Below are 19,364 nucleotides of genomic sequence, written 5' to 3' on the forward strand. Positions count from 1 at the left end.
TTCACTTTTCTTCATTTTATTCTTTTATTTGTACAGCTATATTTTACAGAACGCGTTAATGCAGTTTAGACACAGCCCAAACCCTGTCTCCCGAGATTGTTTATAACACAAGCATGTAAAATATGACCAAAAAAAAAAAAAACCAACCCAAAACAAAACAAAAATAAAACATTTCCCGATAGAGTTCCACCAAAACTCCTTTTGCAACATCAGGCTGTACCTTGAAGAAACTGAGCTCAATATAGTCCATACATTGAAAACTTCCATTGAAAAGAAAGGCACCGTGCGAAACCACATTTTACATATATACAGACTGAGAACTAGAACAAAAAAAATTACACTTTATTATTATTTTAAATTCCTTCTGCAGCTTTGTTGGTTTAATACACACTTTTTTGTAAATTGTAAACCTTCACTTGCAAAAAAATACAAATACACTGATGCATTTAGACAAAATATTTTCTTACTTGTACAGATGCAATACTTTAAAATATCTCGTTAAGTGCTCTATCATAATAAAGATTCTCAGAGTGGCTTCTGCCTGCAGAGTCCAACTGAGCCTTTAATGCATTTTATATATTTTTAATATAGCTTTTTTTAAAGGTCTATATATATTTATTTTATATATATATTTATATATTTATATCTATATATATTTACAACTCTGCCATAGATTCCTTCACCTTTGGTTAAAAAAGTTAAAGCCCTCTCTTTAATAGCATACTTTCTCTTTAAAAGAACACACATTTTGCATACAAAAGAAAAAATCTGTTCCCATAAATCAACATTACATTCCTCATCTTCAAACGGCAAAGGCTGTGAAGGTTAGACTCCAGAGTTTATCAACACTCCACTGCACAGACATTTAAAATGACTATTTTTTTATTTTTTATGTTTTATATACAGTAAGATCTGAATAATTTTATTTTTCTTTTCGTTTCACATAACTGGGAAAAATAAAACCCGTGTATTTGTAATTTTCTTTTTAAATTTCTAATGTTTTTCCACCTATCTGCACTATGGGTTTAGAGGCACTCCATCGTGTGATGAAATATTTTTTTTCTTTCTTCTTTTTTTTTTTTTTTTTTTTCCTTTTTCTTTTAAAGTGTTGCAAGTATCCTTTGGACAGCTTCTCTCCCACCCACCCCCTTCTCCCAAGACGACCTCCTCCTGGGAAATCCTCTGCCTTCAGCAGGCCTTGGGGAGCTCCGGAGGCACCTCGCTCGCCGAGATGCGGTACTGCACCTTGGTGTTGGTGATGGCCCCGTGCTTCTGCCGGAGGTGAAGCCGCAGCTGGCTTTTGTGGCGGAAATGCAGGTTGCATTTCTCACACTGCGGGGTGAGAGGCAAAGGGGGGGGGGGGGTGAGATACGACGGCAGAGGACACGTCCTTCCCTTTAGCGCGGGGGTCCCGCATCCAGCTACCCCAGGATGCTGCACCCATTCCACCGGTGGAGGGGGGAAAGTGAGGATGCAGGGGGAGCAGCACCTGGGGGTCCTGAGCTGCCCTTCTTTGAGTCCCTAAACCTTGCCCTGTGTCCTGTCGCTCTGTCCCAACAGCATGGGCACTTCTCCCAAGGTCAGGAACCCCATCCCAGGCTTTCAGCAGCACATTTCGGTTTATGGGATGCACGAAGGCCGAGGTCCCTCAGGAGGGGACCTTGGCTCCGATGGACGTAGCACCAAGCTCCTTATCTAGATGCTCAGGGCTATTTCGGGAGCTGCTTTTGACCCTTGCCAAGCTGGATGGCTGCAGAGGGACGCTGGGATGATAAACCCTGCTCCAATTCCCTCTCTACCGGATAGGGAAAGCCAGAAAAGTCTCGGCAAAGAAGCTGGGAGCCCCCAGGGCTGCAGCGAGGCAGGGCAGGCTGCTCGCTCGGCACGGGTGCCGCTGGCACAGGAGACCCCAGGCCAGGCTGCCTGCTGCTTCCCCCCATCCCCGCGCACAGCGGGTGGCTGTAATTTAAGCCACAGCTATTTGGAGAAGTGTGACCTTCTTCCAGATGGGGTGGAAGAAAAGAAGAGCAGCTAAGATGTACCCAGCCCGGGCGGCACGTCAGTGTTTCCAACGCAGCCGCTCATGACAAAATGCCACATCGGCATCAGCTAATGCGTGAGAGAGGGATGGGGCACAAGGAGTAGAGACGTGACCTTGGCACGGGGCCTCGTGAGGCTGGCAAAGGGCACTGGGGTGCTGCACCCAGCCCACGCAAACGCCCCGGTGCCTTCTCAGCCCCCCCAAGTTTGGCAGCATCCTTCCCCAGCCCCTGCCGAGAGCCCCCCCTCAAAAAGAAGCAGGATCACTCACATGATAGGGTTTCTCTCCCGTGTGGATTCGAAGGTGACTTTTGAGGGTCTGCAGGTGCCGGAAGCGTGTGCCGCAGATCTCACAGGGGTACGGCTTCTCCCCGGTGTGAATGAGGACGTGAGCACGGAGATGGGCCACCTAGAGAGAGCAGCTCCAGGTGAGGACAGCCCCAGGGATGAGGGCATCCCACTGGGAGCAGGGTTCTGCCCAGTCATCTTTTTCTGGACTATGGGATTCTAGCTGTGAGTCAGAGCCACACACGTCTGAGGTTTGATATCTCCAATCCTTAAAAGCAAATGGAGCTAAAACCAGCAATCAGGCTTCCTACTAAACCAAACCGGCCCACATGAACCTTGAAGCCCCTATTTATCCCACACCACCACGGGAAGAGCTGCCCAAGGCAGCAAGAATGGCCCACCAGCCTCCTCCCTGCCATGAAGCATCACCGGTCTCGGGCAGGAGGTCTGGCCATGTCCCACCTCCCCAGGCACTGCAGGTCCCAGAGGCCACACACACCTGGACGAATCTGGCCCCACAGGTCTCGCACTTGTAGGGTTTCTCTCCGGAGTGGATGCGTGTGTGGGTTTTCAGGTTGGCTGGCCGGTTGAACTGCGCTCCGCAGATGTTGCAGCGGTACGGCTTTTCTCCTGCAGAGCCCAAAAGAAAGGGTGAGGGATTAAGCAATGGCACGCTCAGCCCCGGCGATCCACTGTGCTCCCCAAAGTTAAATCCCTTTAAGTGCCAGACCCCATGGCGTGAAGCCCTGACTCCTGTCCCTTTTGGAGATGACTGTGGACAAGCGACATTGGTCAGGACAGCTCGGGGTGTCCCCAGAGTAGGGTGAGCTCAGGAGGCGCCCAGGCACGGCGAGCACCTTTTCTTTTTCAGGTTGGGAGCTGCAGCCTTCAGGGCAAGAGAGGAAGTCGGGCAGCTCTGCCAGCAAGGATTAGCAGCATCACTCCTCCTGGCCAAGCGACAGCGGCTGGCGCCTGCGCCTCCCTACAGCCGCGATAAGCCATGCAGGGCCACTTGGCTCCCTTTGGGCTCCTCGTGGTCCCCAGCACATCCTGCCTTGGCCATTCGTCACCTCTTTAGAGGAGTGAGAAGAGCTGATAAGAGCGGAAAGCCAAGGCACGCCCGGTGACCCGGCTCCCGGGTCATTATTCAGCTACAATCACCGCTGCCCGCCTTCCCTAACTTTCGCATGGTGACTGGGTCGGGGGGGGGGGGGCGGGCTGCAAAAAGAATTTTAACTAGTTTCTTTAGGATGGTTGAAGGTGGGCTCTAAGGGGAGCGGTAAAAAGCCGTCATCTACCCCTTCCGGTGTTTTCTTTTTTGTTTCCAGGCGCTGACCCCCCGCACCCTCAAGCCCTGCCCTGGCACTTGCGTTGTCGCATTCACCGGCACAGCCCTCCTGGAGCTCAGCCGAGGCTGCCGGACTTTACACAGACTTTATACAGCACAGCAGCACCGAGTTGTCAGCCCAGACTTCCCTTCCCAGCCACTGAACTGGTTGTTGACATGTTAAGCATTAATAAAAGCACAAAAAAAAAAAAAAAAAAATCCCCAGGTTTGTCAGCAAATGACTAAACCCTTAATATCCCCTTCCTTTCTCAGCTTTCATTGTGCTGATTCACAGAGTCCATCTGTTCACAGATTTTACCATCAGCAGAGTTTCTGCCAGGCTAGATACGATCGGGATTTCTAGGATGTAGGGGGAAAAAAAAAAAATAATCCCAGACTTCTCCCTAAATGTTCGTTTGATGTTATTTATTTATTTATTTGTTTATTTTTGTTAAGGCTACCGTAAAGTAACCTGGAGGCCCCGCATCTGCTCCCAGCCATGCGTTCTGCAAAGCTGCCTTCAGAAACGGGGGTGCCCAGTGCTCTACAGCAAAGGAGCTGGAGCTGTGAGGCTGGGCAGCATCTCCCCTGTTCCCAGGCTTGGTGCTCTGCCCAACGGCTCCCTGGCAGCGCCGAGAAAAGCACCTTGCTCTTCCCATCAGGGACAGCAGGTGACACACAGCTGGGAACACCATGCCTGGGACAAACCCAGTCAAAAACACCTGCATGCCCAGCAACCCACAGCCTCCCCAGTAAGTTGTCCCCGTGGGTGACACCGTACCTGTGTGGACGGTTTTGTGGCTGGCGAGGTTCCCCTTGTAGCGGAAGGAGGCCTGGCAGCGGTCACACTTGTAGGGCTTGTCACTGTGGACTTGCAGAGAGTGTCTCTTGAGAGAGGCTTCCTCGGAGAACCGGCAGTCGCACTCATTGCAGAAGAAGGCTCCGTTCTCTGGGAGGGCAGAGAGGAGAGCAATGAGATGGGCAAGGCACGGGCCGGCTCCTTGATGGGCCACAGGATGGGGCTAGGGGGGTGGAGAGGGGAAGCCAGAGCAAGTGTTGGAACAAGGAGATAAGCCCAGACATTTGTGGTCAACAGTGCCTGCACCGTGCCATTACCTCCTGACCTCCTTGTGTACACAGCAACAACACGCATGGCTCAAGACAGTAAAGTCATCACAAGCCATCTCTCCTTCCGTGTGACACAAGCTGCTTCCAAGAAGTCAGCATCCTGCTTGGACACCTTTCAGAGAGGTCCACAAAGGCACCCAAGTTATCAGGCATCCTCCAAAGGATGGATGCTTAGTTCTGGAGCAACTCCAGCACCATTAAGAGGTCTTAAACCTTTACATGTACAGATATCTTCCTTGAGCATGGGAAAACCATCATCATCTGAAGCACAAGGCGGGTTTCCCCAGTAGGAGAGTGCCTAACTCTTCAGTGCTGTAGGTAGCTTTGAGCATCACCACAGTGGGGTTCCCTCTGTGGCTCTCTGCCCACACCACAGGTGACAATTCTGCGTTCCCCCTCCCTGAGCTACAGGCAGATGGGTGCACAGATACTCGTCTCTGGGCTTGCGGAGTTTTGCAACAAGATTGCAAGCCTCATTATCTGCATTTCTCCAGATGTGCGCATTGGGCTCCCTGATAATGAAGAGATCATGACGGATGCATGAGACACACCATCTTGCCCAATCCCCATTAGGGTCATTACATCTGCCAAGCTTGTTCTCCTATGGTTCTGGTGGGGTGGGGTGCATTTTGTTTCCTGTCCTCAGCTGCCAAGTTTGCAGCAGGTGACTAACTCCCCGCACAAGGTATCTGCATGGTGCTGGGGAAGGGGAGGAAGGAAGCAATTCCCATGTGCGTGTATCCCTCACATGCATGCACACAGCTGGCTAGCCAGTTAAGAGGGGACTGTAAAGCACCTCGGGATCCACCAGCATCAGGGACAGGTCTGACTGCCTGCTTGGACACAGGGCACTGGCTGGCTGGGTCCCCAGATTGCACAGGTCCCTTGCCTGCTGGTCAAAAAAAGCGACCAAGGATCTAAGTAAGACTCACCGCAGCTGGAGTCAGAGTATTCAGACTGGGTTTCTCCCATCTCTTCTCCAAAGTTTGAGCCAGGGGTATGAAGGCACATCTCAGCGTGTTGCGGGGACTGGCAGCCACAGGAGCTGCACTTCGACGAATGCATGTACAGCGGGGACTGCCCTTCGCTGCTCCGAGGGGATCCATCCCGGGACCTGTGGAAGGACAGGAACGCACACAACTGTGAGAAGGCTCTTGCTGTGCTTGAGCTACTGGGCCCTTGTTTGCACCCCTCCAGACATGAGAGACAGCCATGTTTGATGGGGACACTTTTGTGGGGAGACGCACAGCATAGCCCTGATCAACAACAGGTCCCTGAGCCTCAGTCCTTCAGATGCCCATCACCAAACGACCTCAAAGCTCTCTAAGAACATCCAGGTCCAGAGGATAGCGTGCTGTTCCCTGGTAGTTTGGCCATTCCAACGCTTACGGCCAACCAAAAGCTTGAGGCACAGGGAGTCTGGTGAAAACCAGGTGGGGCAAATCTAGGTTCCAGAAACCATCCAGAGCCGCTGAAGCGAGCCAGGGATTCCTGACCCAATGTTGCCAATTCCATCACCAGGCCAGGCTGGCACCACTACGGTGGGGACGACTGGCACCCAGCTGATGTCACTGGCAGTGCTCCACCAAATGCAGAGGTTTCCAGTGGCTCATGGCCAGACTCCCCAGGCCAGCGCTCCAGCTATTTCACACACTTCCAAACTCCCACTGACACCACAGGGAGTCCTCTCTCTCCGGCAGGGGAGGGGGAGGGAAATCTTCTCACCTGTTAACGATATTGTTGAGTCTGCTCGCTTGTGGGATAGTAGAGTCTTCTCCATTCACGCTCATCTTGGTGGGGGATTGCACGTTGAGATGCTCTGGCTCCATGGACTGCTGGCAAGTAGACATGGGCATGTAGGTACGAGGAGAGAGGGTTCCCATCTCATTCTGGTCGGGACTGTCTTGCTTGGTGCTCTGATTGAGAGAGTTGAGGACAATGAACTTGTACTTCTTCCAGTTGCAGGCTTTGGGGTCTGTGGGGCTCTTGGTGAAGAGAGAGCTGGAGTTCTGACTGATACGGGCGTTCTTGCTGCTGCTGGACTCGGTTGGTGAGTTGGGCTGACAGTCTGACTTCTGGGGACTCTGGGGGCTGATGAGTCCCTTGCGGTCCAGGGAGGTGTTGGTGGGCTCAAAGTGCTGGCTGATCTCATCCTCTGAAGAGGTCCTCTCCTCCTCTTTGGCCACTTTGTCACAAGGGAAATAGGGATTGTTCCGAATCGAAGGGACGACAGGTTTGGGGCCAGAGGCTACGCTGTAGTGCATGTCACTCCTGGCTTCTTCAGCAGCACCTTCTTTTGGAGCATAGATGGTAGCGTGGCACATGTTGGCTGAGATGTCGGTAATGGTTCTCATGTACTCGGTGGGGATTGTCCTGGAGCTGTCGCATGGCAGGATCCTCTCCTTGGGGAAGGCACCTGCCCTCGAGAGTTCGGAGAGAGGCATCCTCATCTCCCGCAACTCATCATCCACAAGGAAGCTATTCAGAGGGAGAGGGCTGTATCCATGGTAGGAAATGGGGGATCCAGACAAACTGTTGATCAAACCAGGTGCGAAGGCCCTCCCGTTGCAGAGGGACCCATTTTGGAGAGGCATGCCATTCTCCGAGACATCTCTGCTCCGATAAGCCATCACCTCTGGGTGGCTCAGCATCCGTCCAGCCAAAAACTCTTCCCTTGGGGTCTTCACAGCAGACACCATCTCCGCTTCACTGGAACCAGGCAAAAAGCAGGGAGATGTAGTCATTTTCAGCCCGTAAGGATATGTTTGCAGATACTTTGCCAGTTGTCCCCCCTCCCACCCAAACACACCACCCCAGGCTCTCCAAAGTTCACTCACGGCGCTCACCTAGACTTGACAAACCTTCGGCAGGTATCAACCACGTGCTCCATCTGCAGGTACAGCGCTGTGGCCATGACAGCCATGATATTATTCTCTCTCAAGTTCAGGCGGGATGTATACATGAAGTCCAAGAGGATGCAAAACCCCTCAGGGTTAATTTCAGGGTCCAGGTTGATGACGTTCAAGTTGCACTTGAGCTGGTCAGTGAAGATGCTGTAGAAGAGGCCGCTGCAGAGAGAAGACAGCAGAGAAGACAAATATTATGACAATTCAGAGGAAGAAAGGAGAATTTGTCTGAAATCCCTTAGCGCAGAGGGGTTCGTGAATGGGATGGGAGGAGGAGGAGGCAATTACAGAATTTCCTGAGCTTCCCCCTTATTATCAAGCCTGGTTTCTCAGCTTAGTAAGCGCCTTCTGCACTGCACTTTTCCCAACTGGAACAGCCTGCTTTTAGATCTCACCTGCTCAACAACAACTCCCCACTGCCTCTATTTAGAAATTCCCCCCTTTTTTTTTTCCGTTGTTGTTCTTACCACCACCCCCTTCCCACTGTGACTCATTTCTTTCAGAAGCCTCTTGGGGCATCCACGCTCACTCTTTAACCAGAAAAAAAGGGAAATGTCGGCAAAACATTTTTTCAGATGTCTTAATAGTCAAACCTTGGCTTTTTCAAATCTTTATACCTTGTCAGCAGGGGACCCTGGAAGGCATCTGCTGTAATTCTACTGGGCAATGGCGGGCTGTTAATTAGCGTTCACTAGGAAGCAATTCTAGCAAACCTAGGAGCTGGAAAGGGATTTTAGACCCCACCAGGCTTGGAAAAAAAAAAAAAAAAATCAACAAAGGTGGGTGAAGCCAGTAGCATGGGAGCCAGGGAGGAATAACTCTAAAAATAGCAGCAGCAGGGGACACTGCGGTCACAGAGGACTCGCTCACCCCAGTGAGCATCCAGCCCTCCCTCTTCTCTCCTCCTGTCCTGTCCTGTCCCTGCAGAGCGTTTGTGCTTAGCCTTCAAGGCTATGCCTCGCATCTGCTGCGCTCCTATTTGTCTCCAGGGGCTGCGGGTGGGCAGATGTGGGCATGCAAGGAGGAGAAAGGTGTGGGCACCGCGCTGGAGGCAAAAGGTCTCAGCTCTAATCCTATTACAGGTACAAATTTCTTGGCAGCCCCTTTCTATTCCGCTCCTCTGCCTCCGTTTCCCTGCCTGTAAACCCCACGAGCCTCCCCAGGGCTGCAGCAGTGTTGCTGGTGGCCAAAGGCAGAGGAGGCAGGGAGGGGACGCTGCTCTCACCTGCAGGCCATCAGGACTGTTTTGTGAGCTCTGAACTGCTCCCGGTTCACAATGATGACGACATCGGTCAGGATATCTCGGCTTCTAAGGCGGTTGAGATTGAGGAGGACATCGCTTGCGTGGCGGGTGAACTGGATGCAGCTGTCTGCTGGTGAGGCCATCTCGAGTCTGCTCAAAACAGAAGCGGCAGGAGGATGGGAATGGAGAAGCGGCCAGGCAAGTACCCTAAACCCAGCGAGGAGACAGCTGCTGCTCTGGGATGTGCTCAGATGGCCAACTGCCGCGGGTAGGGACAGCGCCAGATCCTTGGTCCCAAGACAAACAGCCCTGCACCACACCAAGTGCCTGCCAGGCTGCCCGGTGAGGTCTCTTGGCCAGCAGCGAGACCTGGCATGTCTCGGTCCCACCCAGCAAGCTGGCGGGCGAAGGCGACCAGACCCTCCTGAGGATTAGCTAACCGGCTCCTCTTTCTCCCTGCCTCGCCCATGGCAGCTCCACCCCAGCCCACTCCTCCCACCAACACTCAGGTTCATCTCCATGAAGCTCCCAACACAGCTTCCCAGCCTTCAGATCTTCCTCGGGAACCATCCCCCTCATCCATCTGCTGGCTGGCTGCAAATCCGGCCATGAGAATCAAAACAAGCCTTGAAGGTCCCAACTGAAGCTGAAGGATTTCAACATCTGGAAAATCCAGCTCCCAGTGGAGCACCAACTCTCACCCACCAGCAAACTACCTTCCTGCTCCCAAGTGGTGGCCACTCTGGAGGAGACCTGTCCGCAGTTGCCAATGAATTCATGGTGGCAGTGAGGAACAGAACTCATCTAACCTGCTGGGCTGCTACCCACACCACAGCCCAGTCTCTCCCAGTGAGCAAGTCTTGGCTTAATCGAGGAACACAAAGCCTTCCGCCAACACAACATCTGTTGACCCATCTCAGAGCTGTCCTCCCAACCAGCACCCAGGAGAGCCCACATTTCCCTGTGCCTGAAGTTTGGCCATCAATGTCCTCCATGATCAACCCCCTCCCACAACCCGAACTCCTCCTCCTTCCCCAGTGGCATATGAAAGTACAGTATTTTCTACAGAGCAGCTGCTCTCCTGAAAACAAATTCCAGCTGGGTCTAATGAAACATTTCATTCAACGTGGTAAAGGGAAGGGGAGGGGGGGGGGTTAGGAGGGGAAGCACAAAATTTAATTTACATACCCAATGCCTCAATTCACAGTCCAAAAGTTTCTTTCAAACCTACAAATAAAGCACAGAAAACAAACGCCACATTAGCTGGTAATTATGAATTGGCCGTGGCAGGACACAAGCCTGCTGTTTCGCTCCAGTATCAGTTGGATAAAAGCTAGAGATAACAAACCTTCTACTCTCCAGTAAGGTTAACATTTGTTTCTTCCGGTACAGTACGTTCTTATCACAACCACAGCCTTTGAGAATCCAATCATAGCTTCTTCCACACCCTCTAGCCCAAACCATGGGCGTATGCCAAGGAGATTTTCATTTCCATGACTCAGGAACTTAAAGGCAGGTGGGGAAGGGAAGTCAAGCGAGAATTTTCTCACCACTTCTTTTGGAGATAACTCTTCCCCTGCCAAGATCCAGTTCCTGGCCAGTGCCACATCCGAGACCAATGCCATATTCCCAGCACCTTGTTAACAGGTATGACTTACACGCAAACACCTGCTGCCACTCTGCTCAGAAACCTGGAAAGAGCCTGAATCCAGTCCTCCAAAACAGCTACTGCCCTTCTCAGAATACCCACGTGCTGCAGCCACCGGTGAAAACGCCCTGGGACAGGACTGCCGAACAGACTTGGGAGGATACAGGCGTCAAGTACCAATGTGACTGGGCCAGGATCACAGAGGAGGAAGCCGGTAGCGGAGACGGATGAGAACCCAGAACAAATGCCTTCCTCTGGCTGCTGGAAAAGCCCTCCCCTAAACTGTAAGCTTCGTCTCCAGCCGCTGGCTTCACAGGCAACGCCGCTGTGGCGTCATGGCAAGGAAATCCAGGAGTTAACTGCCTTCCAAAACTCACACTATTACTCCCAAATTTACTTAAACCCAAGAAAGACAATTGACCTGGCACTAACACAGGAAGGCAGCCACCCCAGCAGGGAGAAGTGCAATAAATAAACAAACCAAGAAACCCCAGGACCTTTATCACGCTATTTTGAGGACTGACCCCCAAAAACCAGATGGAGCCAGTAAGACTGCCAGCGCTTGCAGAGAGCCCATCCAGCCCTGTGAGGACAAGTGTCCCCTTCCCTCTCCCTTGTGGGAGATGTGCAGATCTGCAGCCCAAGCTCCCCTCACATCCCCGGAGACATCGGGGTGGGATGAAGAGGTGACATTTAAGGCAAGGTATCACACCCAGAAAACCAGAGGGGTATCTTACATCCCTGTTCCAGCCATCAAATGCAAATCTTCAGAGCGGCTCCGAGCCTGGCTAGCTTAAAGCTTTACACACACACACAAAAAGTGACTCATTTCCCAAATACTGCAGACTCTGACCTTTCTGTACACGCTCGCTGCCAGCCGCTACGCTACCGTCAATTGCAAGCCAAGGGACTCGCGGCGCTCTGCAAGGAGCCCAGCACGCATCCCTGCGTCCACACGCATCCCTGCGTCCACATGCGCGGCCGTCTGCATTTGGAGTGGCCGCCTGGCATCCCGACCTTGGCCGTGCCGGCAGATGCGCTTCCAGGGACTCACCCCGGTGTCACAGACGCGGCGAGGTGACCCGTGCATAAACCAACAAAGTTACAAACTGCGAGATGAACTCTGCGCCCGTGAGCGTCACGTGAGAAGCTGCTGTCGCCAAATTCCCTTACCCACAGCGCTGCCCGGCCAGGAAGACACCCAGGTCCTTTCCCAGAGCTGGACCCCGCCACAGCCCCTTCCCCACCCTCCCAAATTATCCCTCCCCAGCACAGTGCTGCTGCTGCTGCAACGGCCCTGGGAGCCACAGGTACATCCCAAGCAGCTCCGGGCTGCAGGATGTGGGCACAGCGAAAGGGAAAGGGACCTTCCTTCCCCTGGCTGTGCCGAGCGGGGTTAACCCTGCCTCTCCCGGCCTCAGCACCTCTCCCGCACCCCAGCACGGGAGGATGCTCAGACCAGAGACCAGCTGAGAAGGGGAGAGCGACGAGGAGCAGAGACCAGTGATGGGGAGCAGAGAAGACCACTGCAGCCAAGCGTGGCCTTCTCCTTCCCCCTGCCCCCCCCCCCCCCCCAAGCCCATGAGGCTCCCCCAGGCTTGGCTGGGGCCAGAGCATCACCCCCCCCGCCCCAGTTCCAGTTCTCCTGCCCAGTACCTCGCAGGTGTGGGCTCTCTGGCAGTGCTCGGGGCTGCACGCCGGGGCTCGCTGTGCCTGGAGAGGAAGGTCTGGGTCAGCCACGGGGCCCATTTCGGGGGTGGCCGCATGGGACTGCCACTGCTGCTGCCTTCCAGGAAGGCAATGGGTCTGCCCCAGCGGTTCAGGGAATGGCCCTTCCCTGCCGGCACCTCCCCGAGAAAACCCATTCCTGGAAAGGAGCCCAGGGCTGGCTCTGCCCTCCCTGCGGGCGGCTAGGGCAGCGTGGGGAGGGAGCACCTGCCGGTGAGGGGGAACCCCTCTCAGCTCCACCCCATGCAAAGGGGAGACCCTCACAGAACCAGGGACTTCCCTCCTCCCCCCCCCCCCCATTGTCCCCATCCATCTTTCTGCCATGCACAGGGAAATCCATCCATCCACTCCCATTTACAGGCAATCCCTTTTCATCCATTCTCCTCCCACCCCGTGCACAGGGAAGACTCCTTCCTCCCCTATCCCTCTTTGCATGGGGGATATGCCCTCGTCTTTGTCCCTCTCCCACCCCCAAATGCATACTCTCGGGGAGGACACCGATCACTCCCCCTCCCTGAGCCCCGCTCTCCTACCCCTCCAGAGCCTGCAGCACCGACTCCCTCTCATCACCCTGGAAGGGCGGCTGGGTGAAGTCTCCCTTCCCCACAGCCTCATCCCACACAGCGCTCCGAAACTACCCGCCCAGGGGAAGCTCCATCCTGCCCCCCCCCCCCCCCCACTTCCTCCCCTGTCCCAGCACCCTGCAGGGTTCCAGCCCCACGGGAGCACACACCCCACACATCCCCCCCCCCGCCTGGCAGGGCACACCGCCAGCTGCTCCCCCACCCCACCAAGGCATGCCTGGTTTCTCCTGAACAGGGACCAGACAGACAACCGAGGAAATGGGGTGGTGCGGGAACACCCCACCCCCCCCCCCCCCCAGGCACAGTCATGGGTGCTACAAGCCACGGTGAAGAAGATGCTCTTGGCTGGGGGTGTTCAAGCACCCAGCTCAGCTTTCCCGGCGTCATGCAATCAGGGGGCACTAAGCGTCCTTTAGCTGTCACAGCACAGTTTTATTAATTTAGTAGCTTCTGGTTGGCGTCTAGGCCAAAACGTGGCTGGGTTAATAATAACCCGAGAAGAGACCGAGAGAAGCCCTAGCGCACAGTGTCAGCGCAGATCAAAAGCAGCATCGCTGCGCGAGCCCTGTCGTTTTTTCCATCGTCCCCTTCCGTGAGCGGATTGCACTCGCTCTATCGAGCGGTCTCTGCTAACTTTCAATCTGATCCAATTTCCTGCCAGCAAACAAATGTTTCTAGGAAATGCAATACATTATCTGGACGGGTTTATTATCAGCATTTGGAACCAGGAAAACTGCATATTTTCTCAAGCGCTGCAGGGAACTTTATAGTTTGTACTTCAAAAGAGGGTTTAAAAGGATTGCCCTTGAAAGCTGGCCCGGCTCAAGTCTCCACATTGTTTTGGCCTTTGCAGAAGAAAACGCAGAGGAGGGGGGAAGCACGCGAGAACTGCCTCCAATGTTTTCCACTAAAGAGGACTCCCCTGCCCACTCCGGAGCCAAGCTCCGACTGCGAGGCAGCGGCAGCGCGTGCCCTTGGGAAGCGAGGAGTCAAGCTTTCTTCAGCATTTCAAACGACCCCAAGCAACTTGGCACATTAATTTTTCAAGGGAAGGCAGGAACCGCGTCCCGGCTGAAGTTGAGGGAGCTACTCCAGAGAACGCGAGGGACCCACACCGTGCCCTGCCAACCCGACAGCGGGGTGCAGCCGGAGCCAGGTGTCCCCAGCGGCTGAGTCTGGTCCCTGGCCCCGCTGGGCTGCGAGAAGGTGTGCCATCATCCTCACTCTGCACCAGGGAGGTAAATCACCAGCCGGCACTGACCCGACCCGACCCTCCCTGTCTCTGTCCTCCTGGGGCTGAGGGTGGCACAGCTCATCTTGGCAGCAAGGAACTGCTCCGGCGTCCCGCCTGATGGGACGAGACACGTATGCAGCTTGGGGTCCCTTGGCCAGGGGAGAGGCACCCCCTCACCACTATGTTTATTTAACCAAACAGATTTAAGGACACCCATTTCAGAGGGTGCCTGGTCCTACAGGATGAGTTCTTCAGGACCCACTGTCCTGTGGCATGCTTGTCCCATGCTCTCCCCTCCCTAGGCAAGGATCCCACATTCCTCCTGCGTACCCGGCATACAGCCCAAAGGCAGCAGGCTGGCAAGGAGAAAGAGGGGGAGGAAAACAACGTAGCCCCAAAGTTTTCTCCCCTCTCCCAATGCCGTTGCTCTCCCTGTGTTTTAGATGTGAAGCTCCCCTGAGATTGTTGGGGTTTTAAAGCAGTCCTGAAGACGACACGCTTGCTCTGATTTAGGGGTGTGTGTCTTTTGGCTGCCAGCGTCCTGCAGCAATGGCAACATGCGAGATCTAGCACGGATTTAAAAAAAAAAAAAAAAAAAAATTGTGGGGAGGACTACATTTGCAGTCTAAATTTGCAGTCTGAAGGAGTTTACTGGTCAGATGCTGACTTTTGGATACTCATCTAACCAAACTGCAAACTGTGAACTCCTGAGGTTTGCCAATGCCTGCTGTAAACATGGAAACCAAGTGTCACTTTTTGCCAAACAGAAGAATGGTTTAAAAATAGATCAAGAAAAGAATACAGGCATTCGGCATACAGGACTCCTGTTTATAGACTCCCATGCTACTATAAAATGGAACAAGAGGTTATGAGCACACAGGCAACTTTTGACCAAATTTAGATTTTACAAACTTCTCAGAAACCTGAAAACAACATTTCAGGCTCCAACTGAACAGTAAAAGCTCTTCGTGTAGAGTTTGCAGTCCAAACGTTACAGCACATATACTAAAACAGGCGTGAAAAAGTTCTTCAACTTCAGCGACATAAATACATGAGGGTATCTAAGCTGCACACTGAGAAATGCACCTACTGGTTAGAGGTTCATTTTACTCACCTATAGACCCTGTAACAAGATTTTCTTTTTAATGGAGTATTTAAATGAGAGACACCCACCCCTGCTCCTACAACACAGGATTGCCTCAGTAAGTTTTACCACCTATATTTCTAATGAGTTTTTGAGGACAACATTAGTGTTTGCTAAAAAAAAAAAAAAAAAAAAAAAAAAAAAAAACCCAAAACAAAACAACAAACAAAACAACCAACCACCCCACACCATTCCTCCAAATTAGTATTAAGCTGCTGCCAACAGGGGCTGAAAAAATCCATGCTGGGGGGGGGGGGGTGGGGAGAAAAAAAAAGGGAAAAAAAAGCAGCATAGCTTTACAATACATCCTAAATTAGGCAGAAATACAAGGGCAGATTAACACCACAACTCGGAAAGATTTTCACATGTGATTTCATGACCAGACCCGGAGAGAACTCCATATGGAAATGTCAGTGACTTTAATAAGCACTCGGTTGTTTCCAATTAGGCTCCTTAAGTAAGTTCAGTGGCATCCAGAGTTTCCTCTGCCACCTTCCTCCTAGCTGGCAAGCATTTTTTTTTTTTTTTCTTTTTTTAACGAGCAGTTAATAAACATGTTCCCACTCTCCCGAGGCTCCCAGCGCCGCCAGCCCCGGCGCTGGCCGGAGGAGGGAGCAGACGTGACACTAGATGGCACCAGTTAGCTTTGCTGCAGGAGCGATTTTTCCCCTTGGAAAATAAAACACCCCAACCAAACCTGGAAAACATATAATTTTGTCGATGTAATTCTGTTTCTCTTAAAACGCGTCTGAGCAACATTATTTTTATGAGCTTTTCCAGCCTTGTTTTGAAAAACTTAATGTTTCTGCTAGGTTTATTTTTGTCTCATCAGACAGCAGGCTGAAGTCCTCCCAGTGCTGCAAACAGGGATGTCTAAAAAGTATCATAAAGACTTTTGACTGATTTTTTTTTTTTTTCCTCTTTTTTTTGGGGGGAGGTGGGATTTGTAAGAATCACTTCTCATTCCGACTTCTTCCTTCGCAATAATAACTAACCAGTTAACCTCCACTTCCTCTCCCAATATTGACTCACAGTCAGAACTGAGGGGGATTGGAAATTGGAATTGAAATGCATCCCAAGAGATCTTTGATCTGTTTTGCCAGTCAAAATTGAATGCTCAGAGACGAAGTCTTTTCTTACTGGAACAATGTAATAATCCATTCTTCTGGAAAATTACTAGACACCCTTTGAATATTTTAATGGCTTGATGATTTGTTTCATGGGGCAAAAATTGCCATTTATAATGTTTCTAAACCGGCGATCCTATCATTAGGAGAAAATAACAGAACCTCAGGTTCAGCTGCTCCATGTATATATAAAGAGAGGTTTCCCCCAAAATATTTTTAAAGTAATTTTTTAAACTGTAACCCCCAAACCCTCCCCCAAGGACTGCAGGAAGAAGCCCGTGTTTGCTCCTAAAGCACTTATCCTTTAAACCTTTCAAACAATAGCGCAAAAAATAATTTTTAAAGCATTTAAAACCTCAGGAGAGGAATCAATAAGCATCCCCAGATCGAACGAGGGCCTGATCCCGTACCCGGCCCTGCTGACACTTCCACTGGCACAGGTACGAATTTGGCCCCGGACAGAGATGTGGGACCAACGCAGCGCTTCTCGCTGAGCCTCATCCGCCTGGCCCCAGCCTCCCTGCGCACCGCTCCCGCGCCTACTGAAGTCAGTGGAAAAAACTAACCCGGGCCGGGTTTGTTTTTGTTGTTTTTGACTCATGATTTTAAGCCCAGATTTGCCTCTTCCCTGGAAATGCAACAGGGGGGTCAAAGGCAGCTTTTTAGGCACATCTGAGAGGCCGCCGCAGATTTTTCTAAACAAACGCCTCGCTTTCTGTTTCCCTCCTTCCCAAGAGGCGATTTCATAACATTTCATACTGTGACTTTGCAAACTAAAGGCGGGGGGGTGGGGGGGAGGATGGCGGGGGGGGGGGGGGGGGGGGGGCGGCCGGGAGAGGTCGCTGCCGCCCGACCACGAAAGTTTTCATAACAAAGTTGGGCTTTTTCGGTTTTGTTTTGCCTTTTTTTGGGGGGGGGGGGGAGTGGGGTAAAAAAATATATATACACACACACACAAAGCCACACAACCAGCCCCCCCAAAAAAAGCTTCTCCCTTCCCGCCCCCACGCTTTTTGGTTTTTTTTGGGGGGGAGCCGGAGGGAGGCTGGGGGGGCGCAGCGGCGCGGGCCGGGCGCGGTGCGCGGGGGTTGCGCGGGAGATGCGCGGCTCTCCGCGGCCGGCCGCGCCGCTCGCTCCAGGAATAGCGTGTGGCCGGGGGCCAGCCCCGCGGCCGCCGGCGGCAGATTTACGAGCGCCTGTCGCCGCGCCAAGTCCGCCGCGGTAGTAAACAGAGGGGAAGGGCTGCGATGGGGGCACCGGGGGGCTCCCCCCGCAACCGCAGCCGGGACCCCCATCCCTCCCGCGGCTCTCCTCCCGCTTCCCCCGACGGCCGCTTTCCTCCCGGCGGAGGACCCCGTCTCCTCCCCGCCAGTGGTGGTGGTGGTATTATTATTATTATTATTATTTTGCGGGTAACATCAGAGTTGCTCCATCCTCTTTTCCCCCCTTCCCCAGCTTTGCAACGCGTTTTATTTTCCAACCCGGCAAAAGCCCGTCGCGGCCGCCCCGGCACACACCGTCGAGGCGAGCGCGGTTCCCCCCACCTCGCCCTGCCCCGGACCGCCGCTCCGCGGTGCTCCGGGGCCGGTAACCGGCGACGGCCGAACCTCCCCGCGGGCTCCCCCCTTCCCCGGGCAGAGAAATGCCGCAAGTCTTCTCCATCACCGCCCGCTCTTAGCCCGGGGCTTGACAGATCACGGCGCAGCCCCGCCACAGGTTGCAAAACGCACCCGCCGTTCCGCGGTTGCACCGGGGACGGCATAACGATAGCGATGGCATATTAATAAAATAACAACAACAAAAAAAAAAAAAGAAAAAAAAAAGGGGGAGAGAGAGGGGAGGGAAAGCGGGGCGGAAAGGCCGGAGCGGAGGTGGCCGGTACCGCCGTAGCCCCCGCGCTGCCGCCAGCCCCGCTCCGCGGCGGCTTTGTGCGGCGGCGAAACGACGACAGCGACACAACGCGCGCACAAAAAAATTAATTAAAAAAAAATTAAAAAAAAAAGAAGGGGGGATGATAAATATGAGGGGGGGGGGGAATGTGTGAAAGAAAAATAACACACCCCGACCGAGGGATCCAGCCATTGGGAGCCGACCCCGAGTCACGCAAAACGCCACAAGCCCGGCGGCCGCGCTCGCCGCCGTCCTGCGCCCGCGGGGCGGCTGCAGGTGCAGAGAGGAGCCGCCGCCGCCGTCCTCCCCGTCCCCACCCGGCCGTCACGCGTGCGGGAAAGCCAATAATCCCAGATAACCGATAATCCCCGGGAGAGGACGGCGAGGGGAGAGACACCCCCCAACCCCCCAGCTCCCCTTATACACGCTCCCAGCGTTAAGACATGCAGGCACCCCTATTTTTCTCGGCTGACAGCGGGCAAGGAAAGAGGGGGGGGGTGTTGTTAAATAAATAAAGCAGAAAAAAAAAATAAAATTTAGGAGGTAATAAAAAGAATAAATTAAAGGGCTGTCGGGGCACCTGCCGCGGGGAAAGAAAAGGGGGAGGGGGGGAAGAGAGAGAAAAATGGGTAGAAATATATAGAGGCGGCTCCGCGCCAGGCGCCGGAGCGGGGCAGGGAGGGAAAGAGGAGGGAGGGAGAAAAAAAAAAAAAAAAAAAAAAAAAAAGGAGAGAAAAAAAAAAAAGAGCGCGAGCGAGAGAGAGAGAGAGAATTAAAGGGTAAAATCGGCCGCGGCAATAGAAGCAGCAATCACCTGGTCTCCGGGCTTTCCTAGAAACTCCTTGCATCACCACTTCTAAGAACCCCAGTTCTAAGAATCAACAGAGCCCAATTCTCGGAATTTGAGCTGCAGACTCTACCATTGCGCTGAGCATGGGGAGGGCCGCGGACCTCCCCCCGCCCCTCCATCGCCGCCGCCGTCGCCCTCCCGGGTCGCTCGCCCCCCCCCGCGCCGCCCCCGACGGGGGCGGCGCGGGGGGAGCGAGCGACCCGGGAGGGCGACGGCGGCGGCGGGGG

General features: G+C 53.3%; 1 protein-coding gene across 1 annotated transcript; it reads right to left on the reverse strand.

Moving 5' to 3' along the window:
- On the reverse strand, nucleotides 1-19,147 carry BCL6 (BCL6 transcription repressor). The gene is made up of 10 exons (XM_082486984.1): nucleotides 19,102-19,147; nucleotides 10,121-10,159; nucleotides 8,915-9,082; nucleotides 7,630-7,851; nucleotides 6,509-7,492; nucleotides 5,716-5,897; nucleotides 4,437-4,604; nucleotides 2,828-2,958; nucleotides 2,312-2,449; nucleotides 1-1,332 (listed from the first exon to the last, which is right to left on the reverse strand). Exons 3-10 carry the CDS (start codon nucleotides 9,073-9,075, stop codon nucleotides 1,189-1,191), a joined length of 2,130 nt encoding a protein of 709 aa, XP_082343110.1. The 5' UTR covers nucleotides 9,076-9,082; nucleotides 10,121-10,159; nucleotides 19,102-19,147; the 3' UTR covers nucleotides 1-1,188.
- Between the last annotated feature and the right edge of the window lie 217 nt (nucleotides 19,148-19,364).

Source organism: Vanellus vanellus, assembly GCF_965231255.1.
Source record: "Vanellus vanellus genome assembly, chromosome: 8".
In the NCBI taxonomy this organism is placed as follows: Eukaryota; Metazoa; Chordata; class Aves; order Charadriiformes; family Charadriidae; genus Vanellus; species Vanellus vanellus.